The 16,306-nt window shown below is 48.3% G+C and overlaps 1 protein-coding gene across 4 annotated transcripts in view; it reads right to left on the reverse strand.

Annotated features, from left to right (window-relative positions):
* CLPTM1L (CLPTM1 like) overlaps positions 1–5,795 on the reverse strand; it is a 17,968-nt gene extending 12,173 nt beyond the window's left edge. Inside the window, exons 1-4 of one of the 4 annotated variants that reach the window (XM_006081458.3) lie at positions 5,376–5,793; positions 4,795–4,895; positions 3,765–3,954; positions 1,319–1,464 (exon numbers count right to left, since the gene is read on the reverse strand). In XM_006081458.3, the coding sequence (XP_006081520.2) occupies positions 1,319–1,464; positions 3,765–3,954; positions 4,795–4,895; positions 5,376–5,537 (599 nt within the window). In that variant the 5' untranslated portion in view covers positions 5,538–5,793. Of the gene's footprint in view, positions 1–1,318; positions 1,468–3,764; positions 3,955–4,794; positions 4,896–5,375 lie in introns of all 4 variants that reach the window. The other 3 variants (XM_006081457.3, XM_023751923.1, XM_023751928.1) reach the window with 3 other exon arrangements.
* Between the last annotated feature and the right edge of the window lie 10,511 nt (positions 5,796–16,306).

Below are 16,306 nucleotides of genomic sequence, written 5' to 3' on the forward strand. Positions count from 1 at the left end.
AAATGAATAAGAACATTTATTATAGTAGCCACTCATTGATGCTACATGATGACTTGATAATAGGTCTTAACCTAACAGCAGGCTCCCCAAAGCCTGGAGACACACACTAGTCTAAACGGTCAATCAATGCTAATAGTTATGCTTAACTGATAATGGCAAATGACAGTGACAAGATCTAAAGGTTTATTTTATTTTATTATTTTTTTAAAAAATTTATTGATTTTTTTTTTAGAGAGAGAGAAAGGGAGAGGGAGGGAGGGGAAGAGGGAGGAAGAGAGAGGGGGAGAGAGGGAGAGAGAAACATTGATTTGTTTTTCTACTTATTTATGCACTCATTGGTTGATTCTTGTATGTGCCCTGACCAGAGATCGAACCAGCAACCTTGGCATATCTAGATGATGCTCTAACCAACTGAGCTACCCACCAGGGCCAAAAGTTAATTTTAAATAGATGTAAATGAGTCACTAACAAAGGTAGTCAGAATGCAGACAGGACAAAACTCACACGACATGGTCTCATCAGTGCTTCCATTTTCTCTCCAAGGGAAGCCTTTGCCAAGAACAAAGTGCAGGCCCTGGCCAGTTTTCTCAGTGGTTAGAGCATCTCAGCCCTAGACTGAAGGGTCTCAAACCCAATGCCAGTCAAGGGCACATACCTTGGTTACAGGTTTGAACCCTGGCCCTGGTGGGGTATGTGCTGGAGGCAACCAGATGATGTGTGTCTCTCACATTGGTGTTTCCCTCTCTGTTCCTCTCCCCCCACCCCCTCCCTTCCACTCTCTTTCTATAGATCAACAGAAAAAATATCCTCGGGTGAGGATTAAAAAAAACAAAAACAAAGGGCAGGATGACTCCCAGTTTCATTCATTCCAATGTTCTGATGGCAATCTCGGTCAGCAAGACTGCCAGAGAAAAGGGACAAAGCTTGAGGGTGCCCAGGCAGCACCTTAGGCCCTTCTGGGCCTCCCATCCCAGGGACAACTCAAAGATGCAGGTGTGTCCAGCCGGTGTGGGTTAGTGGTTCCATTCCCAGTCAGGTCACATGCCCAGGTTGTGGGCTTGATCCCCGGTGGGGGGCATGCAGGAGGCAGCCGATCAATAATTCTCTATCATTGATGTTTCTATCCCTCTCCCTTCCTCTCTCATTAAAAAATGCAGGTATGACTAATCCATTTTTGGATTTTGGTGGGCCACCATCCTGAGGGGCTTCCTCCAGCCCTACACCATTGTGGTCGCCTCCTCTGCTGTCAACTCAGGGCAAACTGATGCTCAAAGCCAGTCAAGTAAGCCTCAGTCACCGGTTAGACTAGTGCACTTACATCTTCATGTATCGATGCACATCGGCAGGCAGGGAGGACCCATCAAAGACAAAGTCATCCACCATCACATTCAGTGTCAATCTTGGTCTCCAGTGAGAAACAGGCTCATCCAGGGCACTCATCGGCTTCTTCTCAGCTTCGATATTCTGCTAAATGAAAAGGAGCGACTCAGCATGAAAAGAGGCCAATGCTGGCTGGGAAACCGGGCCTGAAACAGGTTGAGGTAACAGGGTGGTCAGCACCTTCACCTGGGAATAGCCCACATGCCAAGACCACACAACTGGGAAGCAGAGCCTGGCAGAGCGTGGGGCGCCACAAATGCCAGTTGCCCAAGTTCTTACACCCCTCACTTCCTTCTCTGCACAGAAGCCCCATGTGGCCCTGCATCTCACTGACTCCTGCCCTGGGCCCTCCACCTAAGCAAGGCCCACTTCTTAGGGATGCTGGGGAGGGCGAGTCCCCGAGACAATTACAGGAGGTGCAGGCGAGCTAGAGCTAACTGTCCTGCATGTGCAATGAGACTGAGACTGAAAAGGAGACTGCTTCTCAATCAGAGATGTCAGGTTGTCGGGAAGGAGCTGTGTCAATGTCTAGGCATCCACCAAGAAACTGATTGGCAGGAAAATCTTTATTTGAGATCTAACTGACATATTCTAGGAAACAGTGTCATTTATCTCCTACTTAAAAGATATATTTTTGCCCTACTTGGTTTGGCTCAGTGGATAGAGCGTCGGCCTGCGGACTGAAAGATCCTTGGTTCGATTCCAGTCAAGGGCACATGCCCGGGTTGTGGGCTCAATCCCCAGTGGGGGGCATGCAGGAGGCAGCCGATCAATGATTCTCTTTCATCATTGATGTTTCTATCTCTCTCTCCCTCTCCCTTCCTCTCTGAAATCAATCTATAATAATAAAAGCTTAATATGCAAATTGACAGAATGACCAAACAGCAGAACGACCGCCTAGACGACCTTCCGGACGACCACGCTATGACACGCACTGGCGCAAGGCCAGCCAAGGCAGATGCGATGCGATTGGTCAGGGGTACCTGCCATTGCCCCACGATTGCCCTGCAGAGGGAGACCCAGGCCACCGGTTGGCAGGGCTATTGATGGGGGTGGGGGGGCTCCATGATTGCCCCAAAGTGGCCCAGGCCACCCTCTGCCCAGTGATCGATCGTGGAGCCCTGGCCGGGTGGGCGGGGCCTCCCTCTGTGGGGGCATCCATCTGGGGGCCCCGTGATTGATTGTCCCACAGAGGGAGGCCCAGGCCACTGGCCAGCGACCCTGTGGCGGGTGTGCAGGGCCGGCCAGTGATTGCACCGCAGAGGGAGGCCCAGGCCAGCCAAGCGATCGCACCCCATGCCTGTTGCCCGCAGAGGGAGGCGACTGGTGGGGGTGGGGGGGGGGCAGGGGGGGAGGCAGTGCCACACAGATGGCAAGCAGTGGCAGTGGTGGGGCGGGGCCAGCTGCCAGCAGCTGGGGGAAGGAAAGCCCCGATAGGCCCTGATCGCCGGCCAGGGCTAGGGACCCTACCTGAGGGTTCTGGATTCCGAGAGGACACAGGCTGGGCTGAGGGACACCCCCACCCCCCTACCTGTGCACAAATTTCGTGCACTGGGCCTCTAGTAAAAATATATTTTTTTTAAAAAGATATATTTTTGATGTAATAATTTACCTCCCAAATAATAGTAATAGCTAACATTTGGCATTTATACGTTCCAAAGACCTCTCCATTCCCTTTACGCCTACTGCCTCCTTGATTTCCCAGGAAGGCCCCATGAGGCAGGGCCATACTTTTTCTGTGGAAAAGGAGGTGAGGGGTCTTCTCAAGGACACACAGCAGGGAGTGCAAACTGGGAGAGGCCAGAGCAGGCTGTCAGGTTTTTCAAAACCTACCTGAACCATGGACAGCCCTGTCCCTGTGCAGGGAGCAGCATCACAGAAACTTCCTGAAAAGCTGCCATCTTTCTTGTTTGTAAATGATCTGACCTTCCATTTAACACAGACCCAAACACCAGAATTCCTAGGCTTTGTCAATGGTCACTTATGTAACTCCCAGTGTTTCTTGGTACATATAGTTTTCTACGGATGTATAAAATATGATTTGTACACCTGCCTTCTGAATAATTTTAAATTATATTCTTAGAATAAATATATTAAGTGCGGTAAGTTTCCCAACTCTTAAGTAATGACTACAGCTGAGCTCCATAGAAGGGGCTCCCTGTGAAAAAATACACATAAAAAATGTCAATGGATTACTTAAGAGCACGTCACTAATTTGACAAAAAATTTATCTGTAAATGTGGGAAATTATTCTGCTGAAGCACAGACATGTTCACCAATAACCCAGCCCTAGATCAAAACTGCATGTACAGGGACATGCAGGTGTGAATTCTAAGAGGCAGAGTGCAGGCTCCTTTGGCTGATAGTCGGACGAAGATGCCCACCTGTGCAGCAGATTCTCCAGTGAGCAGATTGACCTCTTCTGGTTTGGGGACCATGTAGGTGGTCAGAGGACTAACCAGGTGCACCTGCTTCCCATCGTGCCAAGGCAGAATGCCAGCATGATGGAGGAAGATATAGGCATACAGCGTCCCATTATTCCTTGTTTTCTTTGGTACAGAAACATTAACTGTCCTAAAACAAGACAAATTACAATTTCAAACGTGTACATTTACACTCTGTATATACACACACAGCAAAGATTACTCAAATATCTTTATAACAGCTAATTTTAGTTTAGAATACTAAAAATGAAACCCACCTGCCTATGACTGAGAGTCCTAGGTACGGAAGTTAATGGAACGTTTTCTAAAAGCTTAAGCAGCTATACCTGAGAGCAGGAAAGCCTGTGTTTCCTGCCTCCATTTCCTGGCACTCAGACAAGTCAGTCACAGGCAGTGGTCAATCCCCAAGTGTGCAAGGCCCCTGCCCGCGGCACTGCCTCTGCAGCTCTATGAGGGGGCTGGCTGGCATGAGGACGTTCATTCCAGCACATGTTCCCATCACTCTATCTGATACCTCCCTGATGATGTAGAGGGAAAAGGTAGACTCTTGACAAGAACATCATTTTTTAAAGTTATGCCTGTTGAAATCTTAAGACCCCAGAGCCATAGTTATATATGAAACACCTTTGGTTACAAAGAGACAAGTAGTTTGCTGTGGGAAACCGCATGTCATTCCCACTGCAACATCCACTCCATCAAAAACTCCCCCTAGCTGCTGCATGTCCCACAGCCATAAGATGCTGGTGTCAGCTGCTTCCTAAATGACAAACATCTCTGCTATGTTCAAGTAAAACAAAAGTATGGCTGTCTACACATCACACATAGGTCTTCCATTAAAACGTTCTCACAAGATGGTAGGTAATACGGCTTTTCTAGGGTAACCTTGTTACATACAGAACGCTAACTTTTAAACAATCTAAACATTTTATTATGTTAGCCTTATCACTGGCACTTTGTCATATAACCACACCTTTCAAACTTGGACTCCACATCAAAGTCTTCCACGTTCAAGACAAGATCCACGTTGTTCTCAGCACCAAGGTTGGACCGTGTGGTGGTGTACACACTCAGCTGGAAACGATGTCAAGAAAATTAGCTTGGCACGGCCCTGGCCACAAAATACACACATCAAAGAGCTACGCAAAGGAGAGCAATCTGAAAGGTGAGAGGTTTCATTTTTAACTCCCAAAGGGACAAAACTCTGACCTGTGACCGAATGGTTGTATCTGATGTGTCTGCTGCAAAAGAACAACTTGCTAAAGTGTGTAGCTGACTGGATCAACAGAGCAGGGGTACACTGACTCTGGGTACCTTGTGATGGGGTGACAAGGGGCAGCGTCCGGGGCCCGCCTGCGGCCACTATGCAGGCAGAGTCTCCAGGCTTTAGCGGTGGGAGGTCAGGGATCAGGCCAGGAGAGCCCTCAGCCCAGCTCCGGCCTGGCTCCCATGAGAAGCGCCCCCCACCCCACCGGACTCTGCCCAGCTCAGGTGAGACTAGCTCTCGGCCCCCCGTCCGTCGCGGAGACCCCTCGCCCCAACCCGGGAACTCACCTGCAGCTTGGGCCTCTGAGCCAGGTAGGGCTGAATGCAGTTACCGTTGACGGAGCACGGGCGGGTGTAGACGATGCCGTACATAACCCAGCAGGTGTGCACCACGTACACCACAAACACGCCCACCACCAGGCTGGTGAAGGAGCTGCGGCCGCTCCACATGGTGCCGCCGCCTCCGGGCGGAGCGTGGCGCCCACCCGCCCCGGTCCGTCTCGCTGCCGCGGGCCCCGCGAGCCTCCCTCCCGGCGCCCGCTGGATGCTCTGGCCGTCGCCGCTCACGCGAGAGCCGCCGCGCGCCGCCGCCGCCGTCGGGGAACTAACGCGCCGGGCGCCGCGGACCACCGGCCACCCTGCATACTCTTGCCGCCGCCGTCTACCTGTCACCGCGGGATTCGCCGGCGCGCCGGAAGCTTCCGGGTCCTCTGCCACCGGACGGAAGTGGGCTCGCCGCAGGGCCACCTGGGAAGCGTAGTCTAGTTCCCCTCGCGCGCGCGCGCACGCGCGTAACGCACGCACAAGCTCGCGTCCGAGGCGAGGCGGCGACGTCATTTCCCCGCGCCGTCCTTCCTAGGCGCTCTGGGGTTCGGGGCTCTCAGGCTTTCTGCGGTCGGGGGCGGGTCTGGGACCCAGAGCCAGCGGATCCGGGGCGCCCGGAGATGGGAGGGCGCCCACAGGTGGGAGGGCGCATCTCAGAGCCTACCACCACCCGAGATCGCCAGCGGACCCTCGCCCTGGAACCACGCCACCCCCAGGCTTGGCCAGATCCACAAATGGGTGAAATGTTAACTTTTGAGGAAGCTGGGTGGAGGCGATACAGAGATTCTGTATTGTTTCAGTCCTAAATCTGGAAACGTGAAAATAAAAGTTAAAGAGAAAGAAATAGTAAATAGATTAACAAAAATGAAATACTTGATTTCGTGTTGGTTTTGTTAGCTAGGACAAGGGTCGCAAGGTCTGGGCGGTTCTAAATGTGGAAGAAACGTCTAAACTTGTAGACTTTTTATGAGTTTATTTGAGCCAAATTGGTGACAATTGCCAGGAATCAAAAGCCCAACGGATTGAGAAAATGCTCTGGAGAATGGCAGTTTTACAGCTTATTTTTTTATACATTAGGATCAAAGGAGAAGACATAAAGGGGGTGGTGGCTACATGAAATCCAGGGGTGGTAGATACCTGGAAGAGGCGGGAGAAAGGAAAGCGGGGGAAATCTCGAAGATTGGATAAAAAGCAAAACAGAGAGACAAATACTTGTTTTACGTTAGAATGTGGGCAACAAGGTAACAGTGACGGGTTCTGTGGTCTCTTGCTCTGGTGGGAGTTGTGCCCTCCGGGGTCTGGAAAAAGATGACTGACCTTCCAAAGGTATGTGATCTCAGTTGCAAAAAGACAGGCTCACTTAAGGTAAAGAATGACCTGTGTTAAGGAAGCTACCAGCCCCGGATGCGACTCCCTGCTGTGACTTGCTTTCACTTAGGAAATTTGTAAGTTCAGACCATCCTGTGTGGTGACTTTCTGCCCCTCCATGCAGACCGGGCCCCACCCTGCCCCCAGCTTAGTATGGTTTAGTATGTGGCCCCTTTTCCTGTGCACGTTACTAAATGTAGCACAGTATTTTGCAGACCTGCTGTAAACAGGATAAGCTTGATAGGGACCCAACAAGGTATGTGTAGCCTACTACCTGTAATTGACCAAATAGTATATATAAGCCAGTGATTTTCAACCGGTTGCTGCAAGAATTTTAAAATCATGCAGTACCTGTCTTTTTAGTCAGGGGCACTGACTTCTTTTTCCTTAGACTGTCAAATGACAAAGTGACAACAGCCAACACAATAATAGCAGTCGGTGTGAATGAATCAAAATTACACCTATGTTTTTGTCAGATTGGCAAAAAATAGATATTTTTTGGTGTGCCACAGAACTTTACTAATTAGTTTTTGTGCGCCGTGAGATGAAAAAGGTTGAAAAATAGCTGATACAAGCAATGGCTAGGCCTCCCTCCGGGAGACAGAGCTTTAGATGTGAATCCCTTCTCTTTTACTTGCTGCAAGTAAATAAAACTACCTGGAGACAACCAAGTCTCCTTGAACAGAACAACCCACAAGGTGAACCCCTTGAGTTTGGCAACAGTTTTTGTTGATTTTTCAATATAAATTCCATGGGGCGGGCGCTGTTGAAGAACATACAAAATTAACTGGAATGAAATGGTTAGGGCCCCTCTCAGAGGATCGAAAGGAGCATACTCGTTTAGGATTATGTCCTCTTGATAAGTTGGCCATTTTGGAACTGTCCTTTATCCCGGTGATATTATTTTCAAGTCTACTTTCAGTAACAGAACTACTTCAGCTTTCTTTTGATGTGTTTTCCTAGCATATCCTTTTATGATCTTTTACTTTTAACCTCTGTGTCTTTGCATTTGAAATGTGTTTCTTATAGGCAGTTTAGAGTTAGTTCTTTTTAAAAATTCTGGTTGGCAATCTGTGCCATTTAATTTGGTGTTACATAATTTAAATTTAATGTAATTATTGGTATGTTTTTCTATTTTTGCTCTCTATTATTATTATATTATTATTAAACTAGAGCCCCGGTGCACGGATTCATGCAGCAGTGGGGTCCCTCGGCCTGGCCTGCGAGGATCGGGCTGAAATCAGCCAGGTGCACAGGTTCATCCAGGGGCATGTCCAGCCCATCTTGCCCAGTCCTGGTCAGCTGGACCCCAGCAGCAAGCTAACCTACCAGTCAGAGCGTCTGCCCCCTGGTGGTTAGTACTCGTCTTAGCGACTGGTCAAACGGTCAAACAAATAGTCAGACACTTAGCATATTAGGCCTTTATATATAAGATGATTTAAATGTATCTTTTGTTATAAGCCTCTGAGTGGGGCCTTTTTGAAAAAAATAATTTTTCAGTTGTCAATATGTAGCTTTACCTTAGCAGGGGTGGGCAACCCCTGGCACGCGTGCCAAACATGGCACGCCAGTAACTTTTGCTGGCATGCAAAACCCTCTCTTATAATCTTCCATTTACAATTTTTTTCTTAATATCGACTTTTTTATTTTTCAGATAAATTCAGTGTAGGTACATCTTAGATAAATAAATAATTTTACATAACAAGTTATCTTAAAGACCATAGACATGGATTGACAAGAGAGAGGAAGAGCAATTTTTATGCCTCTGCCTTAACTCTCCCTGCCTTCCTAGATCTGACCAGTGTTTTGGTTTCATCCACATACACTTGTGAATCTTTGTTCTCAGTGATGAATTTTGTTAAGTCTCATAATAGGAGTAGCCTGATGGATGAAAGTAGTAGCTCGTGCATATCTCTGAAGGTCACGAAATATAAACCTGATGTAAAATCCCTGTCATCAGTGATGTAGCAGCAAAAGTCCCACTGATAATATCAAACGGAGTCATAAAGTTTTCTGTCAGACTATCAGTGTACGTGTATACATTAAAAAATAAATGTATTTTTCATCATCATATACTGTGTTTTTGTCGCTCGAATGAATTTTATTATTTCTTCAAGGTTCTTCACATACGTACACCTTAAGAGATATAAAGTAGGCGTTACATCTTCTCAAAAAATTAGGGTTGGCACGCAGAAGAATTTTGAGTCAGAGATTTTGCTGGTTTTGGCACGCACTCACAAAAAGGTTGCCCACCCCTGCCTTAGGATAATCTACCTTCAAATCATATTATATGTCACATAGGTTGCAACAACCTGAAACAGTCAAGTTTCATTTCTACTGTCCTGTTCCTTTTTTATTGCTATAAGTTTCACTTCTGTTATGCCATCAGCCCCATGATATATTACTATTTTTTGCTTTGAACAGTCAGTTATCTTTTAAATAAGTTAGAAATGAACAAACATGTTTTAGAATGTAAATCCTGGGGGGGGGGGGGGGGACGGGACACACCTATTAAGAAGGGCTACTAGTGACTATCTGCGTTCAAATTAAAAAAAAACATAGCCTAGCAGCCATTTCCACACAGGGGCCTCTCACAGAAACTCACTTCACAGAGAAGCCTGCACGGAACTGCCTGCCTGCACTGTGTTTCTGCCATCTGAGCCAGCCCTTATGAAGGAATCCCTGGAATCCTAATTCAACTGATAGGTTTTCTCCATCCAATTGAAGCTGTGCAGCTCCAGCCAATCAGAGTGGCTCTGTTCTGACCAATCAGGCTGTGGGGATTTGGAATCCTCATTTGCATGACTATGGTCCAATCAGGGACCACTTAAACCAGTTTCCCTCTGGCTCAGGGAGATGGAAGCTGTTTAACCAGTTTCCCTCTGGCTCGGAGAGATGGAAGCTGTTTCCCTGGCTGAGATGAAACACTGAAAGTGTCTTGCCAGAGCAGAGTTGCGTAGCTGGAGAAGGGCCTGGCTGACCCTGTTACAGAAAAACCGGACAAGAACCAAACAGCATTCTGAGAGTTTGGAGTTACACTTTATTCACTGCGGTGGGCTCAGGGAAATTAATCCAAATTCTAAGCAAAGCTACAAGCAGAACTTCCCTTTTTATGGAAGAGCCAGCCCTTTGTGCACTTGCTGGTGGCGGCCTTGAAAACTACACAGTTCTATCAAAAAATGCACCTGGCATGGCATTGGGTGTATCTAGTCTCTGGCCTACAAGGTCAGACAGTTAAGTTTATCTCCCCCATTATTCAAGCAGGCTAGAAAGCAAAGTTACTTTTTCAGAATTAGATAGAGGCCGTCCAAAGAATAGCAGAGAATTCCAAACAGTAGTTTTACAGAATAGGGGTTTTCCTTCACAACCCCAGAGCTGTTCCACAGCTGTGCTGTATCACAATTGAGCTGTTTTTTACTGAATAAAGTTTCCTTTTTCCAAATTGGGGATTTCGGTTGGCATTGAATTGGCACCAACAATCACCGGTTGATAATATATATATTTACCTGCTCTTGGCTCTTTTGTATGTATCCTGGCTTTCAGCTAGTTTTTATTCCTTTAGCTTCAATTACTTCAGCATTTCCTGTTATGCAGAAAATAGGCTGCTAGACTATGTTTTTTTTCTAATGGTGGTGAATTCTGTCAACCATTGCTTATATGGAAATGTTTTTAATTTGCTGTCATTTTTGAAAGGTATTTTCACTAATTACAGGATTCTAATTTGATCAGCATTTTTTTTACAGCACGTTGAAGCACATGTTTTATTTATTGTCTTATGGCTTGCATTGTTTCTGCTGAAAAGTTAGTGGTGATCCCTGTCTTTCTCTTTCTATTGTGTGTTAGTTTTCTCTGGCTGCTTTTAGAATATTTTGAAAAAGTGTAAGAAGTAAGGCGAGCCCCCAGATTCAGGGGTCCTGTTAGAACACAAAACATACTCGGGAGCCAGGCAGCAAGGTAAATATCTTTACTCCTGCGCAGAAGGGTGTGCACATGGCCTGGGAGCACACGCACACTGAGCAGGTGGTCTGCTCGGTTTTTTTAATCCTGACGCACATGACTTGCTCTCACTCTTGATTGGAGCTCAGGCACACAGTCTTCCGCGATTGGCTAATTTGAAGGGAGGGGTTGGCCTTTGCCATTTCAAGATGGCACCCCCGGGGAGCTGCAAGTCATGCGGCCAACATGGTGGCTGCCAAGTCACGCAGTCCAAAAGGGCAGCTGTCTAAACTGTTCTTGGACAGAAAAGATGACTTGTTTATTCCCACAAAAGTGGTGGGTTTTCAGCAATTTATTTATTTTTAATATATTTTTATTGATTTTTTTTACAGAGAGGAAGGGAGAGGGATAGAGAGTTAGAAACATCGATGAGAGAGAAACATCGATCAGCTGCCTCCTGCACACTCCTCACTGGGGATGTGCCCGCAACCAAGGTACATGCCTTTGACCGAAATCGAACCTGGGACCCTTGAGTCCGCAGGCCAACGCTCTATCCACTGAGCCAAACCGGTTAGGGCTCAGCAATTTATTGATGACATGCTATGGTGTGGTTTCCCTTGTTTGTCCTGCTTGAGGCTTATTGAAATTATTCAATGAGAGAGTTTCATCAAATTTGAAAATGCTGCAGCTGAGATTTCTTCAAATATATTTTTTCTGCCACCTTTTTTTGGGGCTCCAGCTATATGTATGTTACACAGCTTAAGGCTGGTTTATTTTTCCAACTTCCTAATGCTGTGTATTTAAGTTCACCAATATTTTCCTACAGTTTTCAAATTATTAAGCTTATTCTGTGTGTTTTTTCATTCAGGTGTTATTTTTTTTATCTCCAGACATTTAATTGAGTTTTTTATTCTTTTTTTTTATATCCTGGAGAAAATGCTATGCAGTAAGTAGAGACATTTCCTATATCTTTTTACAGCTGCACATTTCTCTGTTTTGTGGCTGTACCACAGTTTATTCAACTATCTCCATCTTGACAGACATATGGGTTGTTTCCAGCCTTCAGCTTTAAAACTGGGCTATCTATAATAATAAAAGCATAATATGCTAATTAGACCAGATGTCCTTCCAGACGTCCTTCCATCCTTCTGGATGAAGCCGGGGCTGTGAGGGAAGCCCAGGTCCCAGGTGCTGGAGAGAAGCCAGTGCCAGCATCCGGGGGAAGGAAGGCCTACTCCACGAATTTCGTGCATCAGGCTTCTAGTAATGGGTAAGCTTGAACATACATGCTCTCATATTTTTTTTACTGTTAGGATCTGCTGTCTGAGCAGCGTTACTATATCCCACATGACACTGTGACCTGTAGACCCCGGGCTGTACTAGACACGCCCAGGACTTAATTGATCTTACGCCTGGAAGTCGTACCTGACCCCCTTCCTCCAATTCCTTCTGTCCCACCCCACACCTCTGGTAACTGAAAATCTCTCTTTTTCTATGAGTTTGGGATTTTTAAGAAGATAATACATATAAGTGATATCACATCGTGTTTGTTTTTCTCTGTCTGGCATTCCTTCTGTGTTTATGACCAACATTCACCTTATCCAACCTTGAGACTCATTATCCACAGAGCCTCCCGCGCAGAAGGGCTTGGTTTAATGCTCTACTGTCGCTGTCCTGAAATTGTTAACGAATTCTGAACAAGGGCCCCATGTTCTCATTTTGTACAGGGCCCGAAAATTATGCAAAATTATGTATCCAATTCTGATTATCCAAAACATGTTTGCTCGCTTGCTCAATTCTAGAAAACAGAATAACTCCAGGATTTCTAACTCATAGCTCTGTGCAAAACAAATTTCCTAACTGGGGCACATTATGTGTGTACAGTTCTACTTGTCTTACCGCATATAGTCAAAATACTGTCATCCTGAGACCTGAGGTGAGGTCAGGTGTCCCTCTGTCTCATCCTGGCTGAACTGAAACACCCCTGGGCCAGTGGACAGTTGGCCAGCCTGGGGGGGAGGGACAGTGGTGGCGGGGTGGAGGGGTAGGGGGTAAGTGCAGGGCCAGAAGGTAGAGGTGTGTACTAGGGGCTTGGGCCAGGGGTTGGGAGCCCAGGTGCCAGAAGATGGCAGTGCTGGTACTCAGTGGGGATCTGCCTAGACAGGAGCAGGAGCCGGGCTCCGGGCAGGTGGCTACACCTGGAATGTGTGTTGCACCTGTCAACCAATGATTTGTTGGCACCAATTCAATGCCAAGAAGAATCCCCAATTGGGGTGCAGTGAAGGAAACGTTATTCAGTGCAAACAATACTACAGCTCAGTGGTGCTACAGCACAGTTGTGAAAACAGCACAGCCGTGGAACAGCTCTAGGGCCAAGGAGTCCTGGGACCAGGCTCCTCTGACTAGATAGCTCTGCTCCTCCATGGTCGTTTTAGCTCTTGCTGGGGAAAACCCAGTCTCTAGTCTTCCGTGGAAAGTGCGCTCTCCTAGCCAGCAAATGCAGCCCTGTTAGGTGGCGGGATCATGGAAATCATAAGGGTGCTGCTCAGGCTACCGGACCTCCCCTCCCTGGGCCCCTGGACATGCTGTCTTTTCTTCAGTCCCAATTTAACACAACAACACTGAGTCCTCCCTGGTCCAGGGCTCACGTGCACCCAGGACTCAGCTAGAACACAGGAAGGGCAGTGGTCACCCTTGAAAGCTTGCATGTCTGGCCATTGGGCCACTCCTCTGGGGGACAAGGAGCCCTCTGGCCTGTGCTGACCTGTGGGGCTATAAGCACCACTCTCACCCTCATGCCCTAGCCTGCGCAGCCATGGTCTCCCAGTTTGTCCACTGCTGCTACGATAGTCAGTAGAACCCACAGTGCACTGCAACTCTCCGGAAGGCTGGGGGCACAAGCGGGAGACGCCTGGGCTCTGCCTGGAGTCTGAGGAGTGGCTGGTCAATCGGCCCCCAGGCCAGGGAGGGCTGGGCAGCATTTTGACTCCAGTTGGAAGCAGCCAGAAGGAAACCGATCTGCACTGGAATCGGAAGTTAGGTCTGGGGCTCAGGGCAAATCGCCCTCTGGGTAGGGGGAATTGGCACTAATGTGTGTGCCCCTGGGCCCAGCCAGGCGCCCCGCTGAGATGCCCACAGCTGCAGCAGGTCCAGCCCGGTCTGAGAGCTTCCCCTTCCACAGGTGGCTGAGGGGGTGCTGATGCTGGGGAAGGCATGTCCATTCCCATAGGAGACCTGGTTGCTGCTGTGGACAGTTTCATGACGGGGCAGAAGCTCTCCCCGGTCAAAGCCCCGGTCCATAGTGTTCCACCTCTCAGCACCCAGTCATGCCTGTGGGGACATGGGCACCTCCAACAAGCCTGCAGGAAGCATGTAGGAGTGACCATCATCCCAGGACACTGCCCACAAAGCCACGAGGGTGCCGGGGTCAGAAACAGAAACAAATCAACTTACTGGTTCAGATAAACTTGCATTTCTAGTTCGAACTCAGAGAGAAGCCATAAAAATCTGTTGCCTGGGTTAAAAGCAACTTTCCTCGGTGCTAGCAACTGTCGGTGAGTGCAACCGAGAATGTGATCTCGTTAGTGGATCACTGGGAAGAGCCCATGAAAATGGCTCTACATCAACCTCATAACCCAGGCTTTCCAGCACCGGGTGCTCTGAAACCTTCCATACTCATTTAATAGTTTAAAATCTTCAGCTGGGCCTGGCGATCACCTGTTTACAATGAGTAAACTGATGAGTAAACAGGCAGGCAGGAACTTCCCCCATGAACTGGGCAGTGGGCCCCTGCCCATTCCCCCACCCTCCTCCCATGTCCTCCTCCAACACCTCTGGGGTGGACAGAGTACAGGGTGGACAGGACAAGGGGTCCCAACATTGACACACTGAGACAAGACCCTGCACCCCAGCGGCACAGGGCCAACGTACTTTGCTGCCCTGGGGAATGGATCTATAGGTGACTTTCCCCCTTTTTCCTCCTAAGCTTTAAAAATAATCATTTTGTGGTATAGTAGAACATGTAAAATTTTAGATTAAGTGTCTGTGTGAAAAAGGCTTAAAGGATAAACCAGAATGTTTAATAGCTGATGGATGGTTGATAATACCCTCTTTGAATACATTTATGGAAAAGCTACTCAAATATTAACCTTTGATCCAGACCAGGCTAGCTCCCCGTGAGGACCCGCAGGGCATTGCCCCTGGCCGGGCAGCGAGGCTGGGCGCACAGTTTAAAGTGGATAGCGTGTGAATACATTTGCCATTCAAATTTTAACCCAATAAATATTCTGTCGGAGGCAACTCTTCATCTACACAACAAATAACTTTAAGGCAAGAGGAACTTAGCTCCTGGAATAAGTAAAATTATTTCAATTCTAGATAAATACATTCAGTGCATAAGTGGCTTGACTTTTAAAGTTCAGTTATATAAATGGAAGCTTTTTGCATTCATTTTCTCCCACGCCACCTATTGCTAGGTATACTCAAGGACCCCCAAGGCTGGTGTCCCCAAGGGGGAGCCTTCCCAGCGAACACCCCGCCCCCTAAGAAAGGGAAGGCTGCTCCTCAGGGCAGAATTTCCTGGTGTCTGCACTCATCTCTGTCACCTGTCCACACCTGGCTGGTCCACTGGAGCCCTTGGTTCCCACTGCAGACAGCAGTGCACACTACGGGCTGTGAGGTGTCCTGAACAGGAAAATGGGGGTCACTTAGCACCCCCAGTTCACTGGACACTCTTCTATTGTGTCATTCATCAGCTGCCACCTTCTGTAGCTGCCCTGGGGACACAACGGGGCAAACAGGTCTGCTCTCCTTAAATACCCATCTGCTACTTTCCCCCTCGGGATACCGTGGCCCTTCTCAGATTTAACTGTCCTGGGCCTCACTCCTCCCGAACTTAGGGCTCCGCCCACTGGTCTTCACAGAGAGACAGTGTGGGGGCTGTAGGGGCTGCGGACCACAGTGACCAACCATCCTGGGAAGTGCTGGGCGGACTGGGGTGGTCATACCCTTCCCAGTCTGGGCCCCAAGTCTTTGACCCTGACCTGCAAAGGCCTGTTTCTCCCCCCCCCCCCCCCCCCGACACACACACACCTGAAACAGGTTTCACAAAACAGAACTTGCCCTTCTCAGGTGCACTAACTTTGATATTTTGGGTTGAAAGTCTCAAGCCAGACTCACTACATTGAAGTACTCTGGCATTTTCCATTCTATGTGATGTTACCCAAAACTGTGGGTCCTGGCCCAGTGCGGAGGTTCTTTTGCTTGGATTACCTGGGAAGCAGTTAGGTGCCCAGCCCCTCCCAGTTACCTGGCAAGCAGGGGTGGGGGCTGGCGGTGTGGAAGCCCCTGTGTGGCTGTCTGCTCCTGTTCTGTCTTCCCAGCTCCCACGGGAGCCTTCTGTGCAGGCAGTTAGCACAGTGCTCTGGGGTTGCTTTGAAGGGATGTGTGGGGAGGGTGTGGTGCCTCAGCCTTCTTCTCTGGAATCATGGCCATGAAGGTGGACTTTGTGCCCTTGAGGCTCCTTGGAAGGAGGAGGGGAACAGGTAGATCTGGGTGTGGCAGCAGCATCCCTGGGGACAACTGAACAGGGG

Source organism: Myotis lucifugus, unplaced genomic scaffold (genome assembly GCF_000147115.1).
Source record: "Myotis lucifugus unplaced genomic scaffold, Myoluc2.0 scaffold_0, whole genome shotgun sequence".
NCBI classification, from domain to species: Eukaryota; Metazoa; Chordata; class Mammalia; order Chiroptera; family Vespertilionidae; genus Myotis; species Myotis lucifugus.